The sequence below is a fragment of the Staurois parvus genome, unplaced genomic scaffold (assembly GCF_062004578.1).
Source record: "Staurois parvus isolate SC_StPar_1 unplaced genomic scaffold, SC_StPar_1.0 ptg000132l, whole genome shotgun sequence".
In the NCBI taxonomy this organism is placed as follows: Eukaryota; Metazoa; Chordata; class Amphibia; order Anura; family Ranidae; genus Staurois; species Staurois parvus.
In genome coordinates, this window is record NW_028317928.1 from 2,604,653 (window position 1) to 2,622,262 (window position 17,610).

At 51.1% G+C, this 17,610-nt stretch overlaps 1 protein-coding gene across 2 annotated transcripts in view; it reads left to right on the forward strand.

The window, feature by feature from the left end:
- Positions 1-16,627, forward strand: part of LOC149466153 (uncharacterized) — a 42,062-nt gene extending 25,435 nt beyond the window's left edge. Inside the window, exons 3-7 of one of the 2 annotated variants that reach the window (XM_089672762.1) lie at positions 9,390-9,691; positions 9,775-9,874; positions 9,970-10,200; positions 10,464-10,562; positions 11,201-16,627. In XM_089672762.1, the coding sequence (XP_089528888.1) occupies positions 9,390-9,691; positions 9,775-9,874; positions 9,970-10,200; positions 10,464-10,562; positions 11,201-12,519 (2,051 nt within the window). In that variant the 3' untranslated portion in view covers positions 12,520-16,627. Of the gene's footprint in view, positions 1-9,389; positions 9,692-9,774; positions 9,875-9,966; positions 10,201-10,463; positions 10,563-11,200 lie in introns of both variants that reach the window. The other variant, XM_089672761.1, reaches the window with a different exon arrangement.
- Positions 16,628-17,610: the final 983 nt, after the last annotated feature.

Consider the following 17,610-nt stretch of genomic DNA (forward strand, 5'->3'; position numbering starts at 1 on the left):
TGCGCTCTCCCCGGACCCCGCATCCACTATATGCGCTCTCCCCGGACCCCGCATCCACTATATCCGCTCTCCCCGGACCCCGCATCCACTATATCCGCTCTCCCCGGACCCCGCATCCACTATATCCGCTCTCCCCGGACCCCGCATTCACTATATCCGCTCTCCCCGGACCCCGCATTCACTATATCCGCTTTCCCCGGACCCCGCATTCACTATATCCGCTTTCCCCGGACCCCGCATTCACTATATCCGCTTTCCCCGGACCCCGCATTCACTATATCCGCTTTCCCCGGACCCCGCATCCACTATATCCGCTCTCCCCGGACCCCGCATCCACTATATCCGCTCTCCCCGGACCCCGCATCCACTATATCCGCTCTCCCCGGACCCCGCATCCACTATATCCGCTCTCCCCGGACCCCGCATCCACTATATCCGCTCTCCCCGGACCCCGCATCCACTATATCCGCTCTCCCCGGACCCCGCATCCACTATATCCGCTCTCCCCGGACCCCGCATCCACTATATCCGCTCTCCCCGGACCCCGCATTCACTATATCCGCTTTCCCCGGACCCCGCATTCACTATATCCGCTTTCCCCGGACCCCGCATTCACTATATCCGCTTTCCCCGGACCCCGCATTCACTATATCCGCTTTCCCCGGACCCCGCATTCACTATATCCGCTTTCCCCGGACTCTGCATTCACTATATCTGCTTTCCCCGGACCCTGCATTCACTATATCTGGTCTCCCCGGACCCTGCACTCACTATATCCTCTCTCCTCGGACACCGCATTCACTATATTCGCTCTCCCCCTGGACCCTGCATTCACTATATCTGGTCTCCCCAGACCCTGCATTCACTATACCTGGTTTCCCACGACCCTTAATTCACTATATCTGGTCTCCCCGGACCCTGCATTCACTATATTGGCTCTCCCCGGACCTTGCATTCACTATATCTGGTCTCCCAGGACCCTGCATTCACTATATCTGCTCTCCCAGGACCCTGCATTCACTATATCTGGTCTCCCAGGACCCTGCATTCATTATATCTGCTCTCCCAGGACCCTGCATTCACTATATCTGGTTTCCCAGGACCCTGAATTCACTATATCTGGTCTCCCCAATCCTTGCATCCACTATATCCGCTCTCCCCGGACCCCGCATCCACTATATCCGCTTTCCCCGGACCCCGCATTCACTATATCCGCTTTCCCCGGACCCCGCATTCACTATATCCGCTTTCCCCGGACCCCGCATTCACTATATCCGCTTTCCCCGGACCCCGCATTCACTATATCCGCTTTCCCCGGACCCCGCATTCACTATATCCGCTTTCCCCGGACCCCGCATTCACTATATCCGCTTTCCCCGGACCCCGCATTCACTATATCTGGTCTCCCCGGACCCTGCACTCACTATATCCTCTCTCCTCGGACACCGCATTCACTATATTCGCTCTCCCCCTGGACCCTGCATTCACTATATCTGGTCTCCCCAGACCCTGCATTCACTATACCTGGTTTCCCACGACCCTTAATTCACTATATCTGGTCTCCCCGGACCCTGCATTCACTATATCTGCTCTCCCAGGACCCTGCATTCACTATATCTGCTCTCCCAGGACCCCGCATTCACTATATCCGCTTTCCCCGGACCCCGCATTCACTATATCCGCTTTCCCCGGACCCCGCATTCACTATATCCGCTTTCCCCGGACCCCGCATTCACTATATCCGCTTTCCCCGGACCCCGCATTCACTATATCCGCTTTCCCCGGACCCCGCATTCACTATATCTGGTCTCCCCGGACCCTGCACTCACTATATCCTCTCTCCTCGGACACCGCATTCACTATATTCGCTCTCCCCCTGGACCCTGCATTCACTATATCTGGTCTCCCCAGACCCTGCATTCACTATACCTGGTTTCCCACGACCCTTAATTCACTATATCTGGTCTCCCCGGACCCTGCATTCACTATATCTGCTCTCCCAGGACCCTGCATTCACTATATCTGCTCTCCCAGGACCCTGCATTCACTATATCTGGTTTCCCAGGACCCTGAATTCACTATATCTGGTCTCCCCAATCCTTGCATCCACTATATCTGCTCTCCCCGGACCCCGCATCCACTATATCCGCTCTCCCCGGACCCCGCATCCACTATATCCGCTCTCCCCGGACCCCGCATCCACTATATCCGCTCTCCCCGGACCTCGCATCCACTATATCCGCTCTCCCCGGACCCCGCATCCACTATATCCGCTCTCCCCGGACCCCGCATCCACTATATCCGCTTTCCCCGGACCCCGCATTCACTATATCCGCTTTCCCCGGACCCCGCATTCACTATATCCGCTTTCCCCGGACCCCGCATTCACTATATCTGGTCTCCCCGGACCCCGCACTCACTATATCCTCTCTCCTCGGACACCGCATTCACTATATTCGCTCTCCCCCTGGACCCTGCATTCACTATATCTGGTCTCCCCAGACCCTGCATTCACTATACCTGGTTTCCCACGACCCTTAATTCACTATATCTGGTCTCCCCGGACCCTGCATTCACTATATTGGCTCTCCCCGGACCCTGCATTCACTATATCTGGTCTCCCAGGACCCTGCATTCACTATATCTGCTCTCCCAGGACCCTGCATTCACTATATCTGCTCTCCCAGGACCCTGCATTCATTATATCTGCTCTCCCAGGACCCTGCATTCACTATATCTGGTTTCCCAGGACCCTGAATTCACTATATCTGGTCTCCCCAATCCTTGCATCCACTATATCCGCTCTCCCCGGACCCCGCATCCACTATATCCGCTCTCCCCGGACCCCGCATCCACTATATCCGCTCTCCCCGGACCCCGCATCCACTATATCCGCTCTCCCCGGACCCCGCATCCACTATATCCGCTCTCCCCGGACCCCGCATCCACTATATCCGCTCTCCCCGGACCCCGCATCCACTATATCCGCTCTCCCCGGACCCCGCATCCACTATATCCGCTCTCCCCGGACCCCGCATCCACTATATCCGCTCTCCCCGGACCCCGCATCCACTATATCCGCTCTCCCCGGACCCCGCATCCACTATATCCGCTCTCCCCGGACCCCGCATCCACTATATCCGCTCTCCCCGGACCCCGCATCCACTATATCCGCTCTCCCCGGACCCCGCATCCACTATATCCGCTCTCCCCGGACCCCGCATCCACTATATCCGCTTTCCCCGGACCCCGCATCCACTATATCCGCACTCCCCGGACCCCGCATCCACTATATCCGCTCTCCCCGGACCCCGCATCCACTATATCCGCTCTCCCCGGACCCCGCATCCACTATATCCGCTCTCCCCGGACCCCGCATCCACTATATCCGCTCTCCCCGGACCCCGCATCCACTATATCCGCTCTCCCCGGACCCCGCATCCACTATATCCGCTCTCCCCGGACCCCGCATCCACTATATCCGCTCTCCCCGGACCCCGCATCCACTATATCCGCTCTCCCCGGACCCCGCATCCACTATATCCGCTCTCCCCGGACCCCGCATCCACTATATGCGCTCTCCCCGGACCCCGCATCCACTATATGCGCTCTCCCCGGACCCCGCATCCACTATATCCGCTCTCCCCGGACCCCGCATCCACTATATCCGCTCTCCCCGGACCCCGCATCCACTATATCCGCTCTCCCCGGACCCCGCATTCACTATATCCGCTCTCCCCGGACCCCGCATTCACTATATCCGCTTTCCCCGGACCCCGCATTCACTATATCCGCTTTCCCCGGACCCCGCATTCACTATATCCGCTTTCCCCGGACCCCGCATTCACTATATCCGCTTTCCCCGGACCCCGCATCCACTATATCCGCTCTCCCCGGACCCCGCATCCACTATATCCGCTCTCCCCGGACCCCGCATCCACTATATCCGCTCTCCCCGGACCCCGCATCCACTATATCCGCTCTCCCCGGACCCCGCATCCACTATATCCGCTCTCCCCGGACCCCGCATCCACTATATCCGCTCTCCCCGGACCCCGCATCCACTATATCCGCTCTCCCCGGACCCCGCATCCACTATATCCGCTCTCCCCGGACCCCGCATCCACTATATCCGCTCTCCCCGGACCCCGCATTCACTATATCCGCTTTCCCCGGACCCCGCATTCACTATATCCGCTTTCCCCGGACCCCGCATTCACTATATCCGCTTTCCCCGGACCCCGCATTCACTATATCCGCTTTCCCCGGACCCCGCATTCACTATATCCGCTTTCCCCGGACTCTGCATTCACTATATCTGCTTTCCCCGGACCCTGCATTCACTATATCTGGTCTCCCCGGACCCTGCACTCACTATATCCTCTCTCCTCGGACACCGCATTCACTATATTCGCTCTCCCCCTGGACCCTGCATTCACTATATCTGGTCTCCCCAGACCCTGCATTCACTATACCTGGTTTCCCACGACCCTTAATTCACTATATCTGGTCTCCCCGGACCCTGCATTCACTATATTGGCTCTCCCCGGACCTTGCATTCACTATATCTGGTCTCCCAGGACCCTGCATTCACTATATCTGCTCTCCCAGGACCCTGCATTCACTATATCTGGTCTCCCAGGACCCTGCATTCATTATATCTGCTCTCCCAGGACCCTGCATTCACTATATCTGGTTTCCCAGGACCCTGAATTCACTATATCTGGTCTCCCCAATCCTTGCATCCACTATATCCGCTCTCCCCGGACCCCGCATCCACTATATCCGCTCTCCCCGGACCCCGCATCCACTATATCCGCTCTCCCCGGACCCCGCATCCACTATATCCGCTCTCCCCGGACCCCGCATCCACTATATCCGCTCTCCCCGGACCCCGCATCCACTATATCCGCTCTCCCCGGACCCCGCATCCACTATATCCGCTCTCCCCGGACCCCGCATCCACTATATCCGCTCTCCCCGGACCCCGCATCCACTATATCCGCTCTCCCCGGACCCCGCATCCACTATATCCGCTCTCCCCGGACCCCGCATCCACTATATCCGCTCTCCCCGGACCCCGCATCCACTATATCCGCTCTCCCCGGACCCCGCATCCACTATATCCGCTCTCCCCGGACCCCGCATCCACTATATCCGCACTCCCCGGACCCCGCATCCACTATATCCGCTCTCCCCGGACCCCGCATCCACTATATCCGCTCTCCCCGGACCCCGCATCCACTATATCCGCTCTCCCCGGACCCCGCATCCACTATATCCGCTCTCCCCGGACCCCGCATCCACTATATCCGCTCTCCCCGGACCCCGCATCCACTATATCCGCTCTCCCCGGACCCCGCATCCACTATATCCGCTCTCCCCGGACCCCGCATCCACTATATGCGCTCTCCCCGGACCCCGCATCCACTATATGCGCTCTCCCCGGACCCCGCATCCACTATATGCGCTCTCCCCGGACCCCGCATCCACTATATCCGCTCTCCCCGGACCCCGCATTCACTATATCCGCTCTCCCCGGACCCCGCATTCACTATATCCGCTTTCCCCGGACCCCGCATTCACTATATCCGCTTTCCCCGGACCCCGCATTCACTATATCCGCTTTCCCCGGACCCCGCATTCACTATATCCGCTTTCCCCGGACCCCGCATTCACTATATCCGCTCTCCCCGGACCCCGCATCCACTATATCCGCTCTCCCCGGACCCCGCATCCACTATATCCGCTCTCCCCGGACCCCTCATCCACTATATCCGCTCTCCCCGGACCCCGCATCCACTATATCCGCTCTCCCCGGACCCCGCATCCACTATATCCGCTCTCCCCGGACCCCGCATTCACTATATCCGCTTTCCCCGGACCCCGCATTCACTATATCCGCTTTCCCCGGACCCCGCATTCACTATATCCGCTTTCCCCGGACCCCGCATTCACTATATCCGCTTTCCCCGGACCCCGCATTCACTATATCCGCTTTCCCCGGACCCCGCATTCACTATATCCGCTTTCCCCGGACTCTGCATTCACTATATCTGCTTTCCCCGGACCCTGCATTCACTATATCTGGTCTCCCCGGACCCTGCACTCACTATATCCTCTCTCCTCGGACACCGCATTCACTATATTCGCTCTCCCCCTGGACCCTGCATTCACTATATCTGGTCTCCCCAGACCCTGCATTCACTATACCTGGTTTCCCACGACCCTTAATTCACTATATCTGGTCTCCCCGGACCCTGCATTCACTGTATCTGGTCTCCCCGGACCCTGCATTCACTGTATCTGGTCTCCCCGGACCCCGCATCCACTATATGCGCTCTCCCTGGACCCTGCATTCACTATATCCGGTCTCCCCGGACCCTGCATTCACTATATCCGCTCTCCCTGGACCCACTTGAGTCCCTTCACATCAAACCATGTCTTCATGGAGCTGGGCTTGTGCGCAGGGCACTGTCATGCTGTAATAGAAAAGCGCCTTCCCCAAACTGTTGTCACAAGGTTGGAAACACGCAATTATCAAAAATGCCTTTATGGTGTAGGAGTAACATAAACTTCACTGGAAACACCTGAACTCCATAGTTAAAAGCAGCCTTTCTCAATCTTTTTACCCAGAGGAACCCCTAAAATAATTTTCAGGTCTCGAGGAACCCTTACTACAGGGCTCGACAAATCCCAGGTGCCAAGTCACCATGGCACCTAAAAATTGTGTCCTGGCGTCTCAGTGCACACACTGCCTCCTATTGACTTCAATGCAAAATCGTCTCCCATTGACTTCAATGCAAAATTTCGTCCTATTGACATCAATGCAGAATTGCCTTCAATTTATTTCAATGTAAAATCGCTTCCAATTGATTTCAGTGTAAAATCGCATCCCATTGACTTCAATTCAAAAACCCCTGTGGATAGCAATCCTATGTGACCACTTATCTCCACGTGCCATTCTACTCTATCACTCTACTCTATTATTATACAGGATTTATATAGCGCCAACAGTTTGCTCAGCACTTTACAGTATAACGGGAAACAATACAGCCACACTACAGTTCAATACAAGAGGGATAGGAGGGCCCTGATCCTAGGAGCTTACAATCTAAGAGGAAGGGGATGGTCATACAAAAGGTAATAACTGTGGGGGAGGGACTGGTAGAAGGAATAGAAGATTCCGTTATTAGCTGACGGCAGGATAGGTTTCCCTGAAGAGAGGTTTTCAGAGATCACCTAAAAGTGAGCAGAGTAGGCGATAGTCTGATAAATTGGGGTAGAGAGTTCCAGAGGACGGGGAAGGCTCTGGAGAAGTCCTGGAGATGAGCATGGGAGGAGGAGACAAGGGAGCTAGAGAGTGGGAGGAGCGGAGAGGATGGTTTGGGTGATATTTAAAGACAAGATCGGTGAAGTGATTTTGGGCAGAGTTATAAATGGCTTTATATGTGATTGTTAATGGTTTGAATTTTATTCGTTGGGCAGTGGGAAGCCAGTGGAGGGATTGGCAGAGAGGGATGGAGGACACTGAATGGAGGCCAGTGGAGGGAATGGCAGAGAGGGGTGGAGGACACTGAATGGAGGCCAGTGGAGTGATTGGCAGAGAGGGGTGGAGGACACTGAATGGAGGCCAGTGGAGGGAATGGCAGAGAGGGGTGGAGGACACTGAATGGAAGCCAGTGGATGGATTGGCAGAGAGGGATGGAGGACACTGAATGGAAGCTAGTGGAGGGATTGGCAGAGAGGGGTGGAGGACACTAAATGGGGGCCAGTGGAGGGATTGGCAGAGAGGGGTGGAGGACACTGAATGAAGGCCAGTGGAGGGATTGGCAGAGATGGGTGGAGGACACTGAATGGAAGTCAGTTGAGGGATTGGCAGAGAGGGATGGAGGACACTGAATGGAGACCAGTGGAGGGATTGGCAGAGAGGGATGGAGGACAGTGAATGGGAGCCAGTGGAGGGATTGGCAGAGAGGGGTGGAGGACACTGAATGGCGGCCAGTGGAGGGATTGGCAGAGAGGGGTGGAGGACACTGAATGGGAAGCCAGTGGAGGGATTGGCAGAGAGGGATGGAGGACACTGAATGGGAAGCCAGTGGAGGGATTAGCAGAGAGGGGTGGAGGACACTGAATGGGAAGCCAGTGGAGGGATTAGCAGAGAGGGGTGGAGGACACTGAATGGGAAGCCAGTGGAGGGATTGGCAGAGAGGGGTGGAGGACACTGAATGGAGGCCAGTGGAGGGATTGGCAGAGAGAGGTGGAGGACACTGAATGGAGGCCAGTGGAGGGATTGGCAGAAAAAGGTGGAGGACACTGAATGGAGGCCAGTGGAAGGATTGGCAAAGAGGGATGCAGGACACTGAGTAGAGGCCTGTGGAGAGTTTGGCAGAGAGGGACAGAGGACACTGAATGGGAAGCCATTGGAGGGATTGGCAGATATGGAGCCATTAGTAAGGTGGATGAGTCTGGTACTCTATCACTTGGGAGTCTGGAGTTTTCTGCTACACACTCGCACAGGACCCTTTTCATAATGGCACTCAAAACACAATGCATGTGGATCGCATCTGTGTGAACAATCTCTATAGGAACACACAATATCTAGCCTGTCATGCAAATCTGTGAGTTTGAAAACGCATCCAGAATTGCAGGGCAGTTCCATTCACACCTGGGCATTTTGGGATTGCAGCAGAATCGCTGTGATTGCAAAATGCAGGTTCAAGTGCCACTAGTTTCAATGATACCCATAACGTAGCGTGGTTTTCCCATGATTATCACACGGCAAATCGCTTAACCGTGAAGCCTGTCACTCAAAAGTTGCCTTGCTCCAGGCGCTGACAACCCACGCTGCGCTAAAAAAAACTGGCTTTCTAACTTTTTTAACTTCCTCCTAGAGTCGAAGCAAATTTGTCAAGCCCTGCCTTACTAAAACCAGTCCATTGGGCGGCAATCTCAAAAATGCCTCTTACATTGGTGGTCAATAGAAGGAATGCACCCATTACAGTGAGAGAATGCCACCCATACAGACAGCTAAAAATTATTGGTGTCACTGGTTTTACTAAGTGCCATTGGTCCTGGAACTATGCAGGGGCCTTCAAGATGTACCCACAGCTCAAGGACCCCTAGAAATCTCTGGAGGAACCCTTGGTTTCTCAACCCTGGTTGAGAATGACTGGTTTAGAGGTATGACCACATACTTTTGGCCATACATTGTACTGGCAGATGTGTCATGTAACAAGTCCCGCTAGGCGTAACTGCTCTCTGATAGATGGAAAGGCCAGTGCAGAGTAATGAATGAGTGTGTTGGAAGTTACTTAAGCTCCTAATTAACATTTGATTGAATCTTCAAGACCGAAAATAAAAAAACAGTCTGGATGTGCTTCCTACAGATGGATCCTGCAATGGAAATCCCCCAGAGAGATGTCCCCGTCCTCTGTATTCCCGGGACTCCACACAGGAACATCAGGAGATCCCTCAGGAGGACCAGGTAGATGGATCCAGTATTGTGAACCCACCAGAGAGATGTCCCCGTTCTCTGTATTCCTGGAACTCCACACAGGAACATCAGGAGATCCTTCAGGAGGACCAGGTAGATGGATCCAGTATTGGGAACCCACCAGAGAGATGTCCCCCTTCTCTGTATTCCTGGGACTTCACACATGAACATCAGGAGATCCCTCAGGAGGACCAGGTAGATGGATTGTCCACTGAGTCTACTTTGTTGCAGATGTCTACTAGATCAAACCGTATGCAACATTTTGTATTTATTTTCAGTATAAAAATATGAATAAAGTCAAAGAAGAGGCAGAAGAGCCGTATGTGATGGGTGATGGTCCATGTAAGGAGGAGGAGATCCCTCCAGAGATCAGCACAGGTGAGGAATAAACACTAAATCCAGAGAAGAGTCCCAGATCCTCCTTGTTCAGTCACTAAAACAATCTCTTCTTCTCCCCCCTCCTCTGTCAGTAGACAGAAATGGGGGGACAGTATGTGCCCAGTGGGGGAGTCAGGAGCCATCAGCCTCTATTAGACCGCTGCTTTCCTCTCATCCTGTCATTCTGTGCTACCTGACGAGAAGGCCATCTGTAACCAAAGACCTTGGAAATACCTCAGTGACACAGGGACACTTCAGCGTTGAAGAGGAGGAACAAGGGAATGTGAAGATTAAAGAGGAGGAACTTCCTGCAGAGCTCAAAACAGGTGAGAAATTAAAGTGATTCTAAAAGGTAATTATTTTGACCTCCGGAAGGTTTTGGCATGCAATTTGCAAGTTGTATGGCATGAAAATCGCATGCCGGGTCTCACCCAGTGTGACCGGGGTCTTAATTGGTTTGTGTAAAAGATATAGTGTCTACAAACTATAGTATACAATATATACTGGAATTTACTCAGCTATGACACTATACTATTAATGGCGGTAATCAACAACACAATAAATCGGCACAAATTCTCTTTATTCACAGACCCCAGGGACCCCACTCACAAACATGTCAAAGTTGAAGAGGAGGAAATACAATGTGTGAAGATTGAGGAGGATGAAATCCCACCAGAGATCAGCACAGGTGAGTGATAAACACTAAATCCAGAGAAGAGTCCCGGATCCTCCTTGTTCAGTCACTACAACAATCTCTTCTTCTCCCCCCTCCTTTGTCAGTAGACAGTAATGGGGGGACAGTATGTGCCCAGTGGGGGGGTCAGAAACCATCAGCCTCTATTAGACTCCGGCTATGCGCTATGCAAGAAGGAGGAGATCCCTCCAGAGATCAGCCCAGGTGAGTGATAAATACTAAATTCAGAGAAGAGTCCCAGATCCTCCTTGTTCAGTCACTACAACAATCTCTTCTCCCCCCCCCCCCCCTCCTCTGTCAGTAGACAGTAATGGGGAGACAGTATCTGATTGGCTGTCACAGTGATCAGTCACTCTGAAGCCCACCCCCCCTTGTTTTCTCTCTCTGAATCGCTGGCCGGGACACGGTGATTGATATCTCTAGCTGCCAACAGCAGCTTGGGTGTGCACACACCGTACCCAGTAATGCAAATCACGTGTATATATATATATGTGATTTTGCGCAGCCCTGCTGCCTTGTAGCAGTATTTCTGCTATAGAGTGGAGGGCAAGTGATTAAACTTGTAAACAAAATGTGCCAGAAAATGCTTGGTCTGTTTACGTTTCCTATTTTCCCCCTTTCTTCTTCTCTAGATGGAGAGTATCATAGATATAGAGCAGAGCTGCAGCCTTCAGATTGTGGAACAGAAGTTACGCCCGTTTCTTCGAAGCAAAACCCGATCACCCAGAATCTTCCTCCAGCACCACAAAATGGAGGTCTGTCATTCTATACACACGGCAAGCCTTTATCTGGCCACTTACACTTCATCATCCAACAAGCAGCACTCAGCAAGGGACAACTATTCCCATGCACGGTGTGTGGTACATATTTTACTGATAGGGCAGGGCTCATCTCACATGAGAGATTGCATACGGCCCAGAAACCCTATTCCTGTTCTGTATGCGGTAAAGGTTTCCCCTGGAAATCATCCCTTGCCAAGCATGAAAAAATCCACAGAGGAGAGAAGCCGTATTCCTGTTCACAGTGCGGAAAGTGCTTCATCGAAAGATCCTCTCTTGTTATCCACGAGAGAATTCACACTTCCGAGAAGCCGTTTTCTTGTTCAGAGTGCGGCAAAAGCTTCACCCATAACGGGAACCTCATCGCTCATCGGAAGACCCACCAAGGACTGAGGCCATTCCCATGCTCCGAGTGCGGAAAGTGCTTTAGCCGGAAATCAGCTCTCATAGTGCACGTTAGGATTCACACGGGGGAGAAACCATACGTATGCTCCGAATGCGGAAAAACATTTTCCCTAAAGCAGTCTTTAATTTCACACACACGGATTCATACAGGAGAAAGGCCGTTTTCATGCCCCGAGTGCGGAAAATGTTTCCGCTGTAAGACCCGCCTTCTCAAGCACCAGAGGACTCACACGGGGGAAAAGCCGTACACATGTTCAGATTGCAAGAAATTTTTTTCATCGCGGGAATGCCTGATCAGACACCAGAGGATTCACACAGGAGAAAAGCCATATACATGCTTGGAGTGTGGAAAGTGTTTTGCCGTCAGATCGGTTCTTGTCATACATCAAAGAACACACAGCGGGGATCGCCCCTATCTGTGTTCCAAATGTGGGAAGAACTTTTCTTGTAAACGGCTACTGACCAGCCATCAGAAAGTTCACATGGGGGAGAAGCGACCTTACTGTGACGAATGCGGTAAATATTTTAGCCAAAAGTCAACTCTCGTGACGCACCAAAGAATTCACACGGGGGAAAAGCCTTACTCGTGCACGGAGTGCGGGAAATGTTTTTCCGTGAGGAGACGTCTTATTTCACATGAAAGAATTCACATGAAGGACGAGTCGTTTTCCTGTTCTGAATGTGAGAAATGTTTTGCTGACAAGTCAGCATTTGAAACACATCTTAGAACACACACGGGTGATAGGTCATATTCAGGTCCAGAGTGAACTAGAAGCTTTTCTAGTGAAAACATTCTATTGGACATCATTGACCTAACTCCGAGTTGATGCCATGTTCATGTTCCGATAGCAGGAAATGTCAGCAATACATGAAAGAGTTAACTGTGGAAATAAGCCGTTTTCAGGGTCAGAGCGGGAGAACTGTTTCTGTGAAAACAAAGCTGCTGTCATGCCTACCCCTAGCATTGGTGGTCAGGCACTATAGCTGGCTCTGTGTTCTTCAGCCTTAGCCAGCCCCCTTTCCCATAACGCAAGCAGGCCTACCGGGACTCCATTGCCCCCCAGGACTTCTAAGCAATGCTGTAGTGCCTATAGCTACCATGCCAGGGCAGGCACCAGCTAAGTACAGCAAACAAAACGGCAGACAGACAAAGTGGTCCAATGGCAGTCTAGGTTCAGGGCAGGCAATGTAGTCGTTTAGGGCAGCACAGTGGCTAAATGGTTAGCACTTCCGCCTGGAGTACTAGGGTCGATGGTTAGAATCCCAACCACGGACCCACCTGCCTGGAGTATGCATGTTCTCCATGTGCCTGCCTGGGTTTCTTCCGAGTACTCCGGTTTCCTCCCACACTCCAAAGACATGCTGGTAGGTGAATTGGCTTCTGTCTAAATTGTCCCTAGTATGTGTATGTATGAATGTAAGTTAGGGACCTTAGATTGTACGCCCCTTGAGGGTTAGGGACTGATGTGAATGTATAATATATCTGTAAATCGCTGCGTAAAATTGACGGCGCTATATAAGTACCTGAAATAAGTAAATCAATAAAAGGTAAGTTGAGTTTAGAGAGTAGTCCAAAGTCAATAACAAGGAAATCCAAACTAGCTGGCACGGCGGAGATCAGGTCAAGGCACGGGAACAAGGCAGGCACGTATCATAAACACTATCACATGTAAGACCAAGGGCTTGGCAGGCTTAACCACTTTCTCGCCCCCCTATAGCAGATATACTGCTGCAGGGTGCGCAAAATCACGTGTATATATACATGATTTCGCGTTTCCGGGTAGGGGGCCTGCGCCGCTATTTGCATCCTCAGCTGTCAATCACCAGGTCCTCGCCAGTAATTACTCGCCGGCACCCGGTGATCGAGGAGCATTACCGAAGGAGGGACAGAACTGTATGTAAACAGTACAGTTCTCTCCCCTGTCAGCTCCTGCACACTGCTTTGTATGGCTCTGCATAGCACAGCCGTGCAAAGCAGTGTGCTTACAGTGAAGCACAAACACAGCACTTGGTAAAACACACACAGTCAACCCTTTGATCGCCCCAGACGTTAACCCCTTCCTGCCCAGTGCCATTAGTACAGTGTCGGTGCTTTTTATTAGCACTGATCACTGTATTGGTGTTACTGGGGATGTCAGTGACACCAAGTCAGTTCTCCCCCAGTGTCAGAATGCCCGCCGCAGTTCCGCTATAAGTCGCTGATCGCCGCCATTACTAGTAAATATAAAAAAATCCCAGTATATATATCGCTATTTGTAAACGCTATAACTTTCATGTAAACCAATTCATTTACACGTATTGGGATTTATTTTTTTAGCAAAGACACGGAGCAGAATACATTTTGGCCTAAATTTATGCCGAAATTTGATTTTTCTAATTTTTTTACTGGAAATGTTTAATCGCAAAAAGTCAAAAATATTGTTTTTTTTTTCAAAATTGTAGGTTTTTTTTTTTTTTATAGTGCAAAAAATAAAAAATGTAGAGGTGATCAAATCCCACCGAGAGAGAGAGCTCTGTGGTAAAAAGACGTAAATTTAATTTGGGTGCAGCGTTGCATGACCGCGCAATTGTCAGTTAAAGTAACGCAGCACCGTAATGGCCTGGTCAGGATGGGGGGAGGGGGTAAATGGTTAAATAAACAGTAGAGTACACTTACATATAAGAAGCCTGAAAACAGCCTGAGGAGCAGAAGGGGTACACCATGCGGCCGATTGCAAGGGTGACAAATAGGCTGTTGAGGTGGTAGGCTAGTGAAGCCGGACCTGCAAATTTGAGAGAAAGCCAGAGGCGTCTCCAGCCTTCCCTCATGCACCTCTGACATGCAACACAACGTCAATGGCTTGGGTGGACCGCTACGTGTTTCAAGTTTGACAAAGGGGATGGGGCCCCTGAAACGCATAGTGGCCCACTCATTCCATTGACCTTGGATTGCCTATACAGTTCTTGAAAAGCCAAACAGTGAACTTTACCAATTAGTTGGCCATATTTTCATGTTCATAATGTTCCTTAGAGGCCCTTTGTTTGCCTTTATTCGACCCTTGGGGCACTATACCTCCACCAATAGTGGGACATAATTCCTGCCACTGACATGAATGATGGGGCACTATTCCTCCCACTGATACCAATGATGGGGCACTATACCTCCACAAATAGTGGGGCATAATTCCAGCCACTGACATGAATGATGGGGCACTGTTCCTCCCACTGATACCAATGATGGGGCACTATACCTCCACAAATAGTGGGGCATAATTCCAGCCACTGACATGAATGATGGGGCACTATTCCTCCCACTGATACCAATGATGGGGCACTATTCCTCCCACTGGTACCAATGATGGGGCACTATTCCTCCCACCGACACCGATGATGGGGCACTATTCCTCCCACCGACACCGATGATGGGGCACTATTCCTCCCACCGACACCGATGATGGGGCACTATTCCTCCCACCGACACCGATGATGGGGCACTATTCCTCCCACCGACACCGATGATGGGGCACTATTCCTCCCACTAATAATAATGATGGGACAGTAATCCTTCCACTGAAACCAACAATGGGGCACTATGTCTTCCACACTGCTACCAATGATGGGGCACTATTTTTGCCACTATTACCAATGATGGAGCACTATTCCTCCGACTGATACCAATGATGGGGCACTATTCCTCCCACTGACACCAATGATGGGGCACTATTCCTCCCACTAATACCAATGATGGGGCACTATTCCTCCCACTAATACCAATGATGGGGCACTATTCCTCATACTAATAAAAATGATGTGACAGTATTCCTCCCACTGAAACCAACAATGGGGCACTATGTCTTCCACACTGATACCAATGATGGGGCACTATTCTTGCCACTATTACCAATGATGGAGCATTACTCCTCCTTACTGACCACCAACCCTATGGTAATGTTTACTCTCACTGATGCTGGGTCAGGGACATTTTCTACCCCCACTGGCCCCAGTCCAACCCCCTTAAAGTCTGAAGGACAGTAAACTGGCCCTTTGAAAAGTTTGGAGAGCCCTGATGTAATGCATCAAGAACTAAAAGGGGTGTTCAAGTCCAACTGGAACCTTTAATTTTCCATGTATAAAAGGATACTAGCGTGGCGGTAATACACACAGTAGTAAGTGGCAAGTGAGTCCTATTACTGATAGGCGTGGGCCAGGCCAGAGATTGGTAATCAAGATGGCAGACAGGAGTGTTAGTGCGTGCATGGAACAGCATGTGGTGATGAAGTTTCTTGAGGAAGAAGGCGTAAAACCCACAGATAACTACAGACTTCAAGCACGATACGGTGATGAGACGCTCAGCCGCAGTAATGGTGTAAACGTTTCAAAGATGGCCATAAGTCTGTCATTGACCATTCCGGCCATGGTGGTTCCCAGCCCACAGCAGTCATTCCTGTGAATATTCAGTGTGTAGAACGCCTGATCCTGGATAATCGACGTATTACCTGTTGTGAAATTTCACAAGAGATGAATCTTTCTGTGGGAACTTTGAACACAATGATGGTGAAGTGAAGCTGGCTGACCTAGGATGATTCTGGCGTACTGACAAACCTTTCTATGCCGAAGCTTTCCAGGCGTTAGTCAAACGCTGAGATAAGTGTATATATGTAGTAGGGGAGTATGTCGAAAAATAAACGCAGTTTCCACTCCTTGAAATTTGTTCTTTTATTATATGAACTTAAAAGTCCTGGTTTAACTTGAACACCCCTCGTACATTGTGGAAGGCAATGTACCATTTTTCCCAGAGGTGCCACATGGAGGGAGAAGAGACACACAAGATACTTTCATCCATCAATCTTAAGATAACGCTTTCTTCAGTTATAAATAAAGAATACGTACTGATTACCTTTGTCTCTGTTTTCTTTTAAATCTTTACTGTATACATTGTGATGTTTGGAGGTTGTTTAACTGCTTAGCGACCACCCCATGTGCATTTACTGTGGCAGAGCAGCCACTGTGCACTAGATGATGCATCCGGTATGTGATCAGAACCTCCGGGTAGGGCGCGAGCACCCGCCACCCCAGCTGTGCTATAATTTGTTACAGCACAAGCCGATCATTGGGTCCCCGCCAATGTCTGATCACCGGGACCCGCTGATCGGCTCCGTGATTTACGGAAGAGAGCCCTGTGTTGTTTACCAACACAGAGCTATGTACACTCACAGGCGCTCTTGCTGTTTTTTTTTTTATTCCCTGCAAGGGAAAAAGACAAGATCGCTTAGTAAAAGCAGCACCTGTTACACATTGTTAGGTACACAGTCAGGGGCCGACTGACAACTCATGGGGCAATAGGGGATCATGGGGCCCCTGTTTCTTTGGCCAAACTAAAAAAAAAACTATGAAAAGGGTACCAGGGGCATCTCATGGGGCCCCCTACTGACCCCGGGCCCTCGGGCAGTGCCCGAGTTTCCAAATGGTCAGTCCACCCCTGTACACAGTTAACCCCAGCCAGTGTCATTAGTACAGTGAAACTGTATAATATTAGTGATCACTGTATTAGTGTCACTGTTGCTGTCAGTGTACCCCCCACGCAGTCAGTGTCAGTTTGCCCACCACACTATCACAGTCCCACTATAAGTCGTTGATCTCTGCCATTACTAGTATAAATAAATAAAAATTACAATATACAGTTGTTTTCAAAATAATAGCAGTGTGTTGAAAAAAGTGAATAAAGCTCAAAATCCATCTAACAGCTTTTATTTCCATACACACAAATGCATTGGGAACACTACACATTCTATTCCAAATCAAAACATGAAGAAAAATATATCAAATTTGTGTTGTTCCTCTAAAAAAATTGAAGAAAAGTGAATATTAGACTGTTCAAA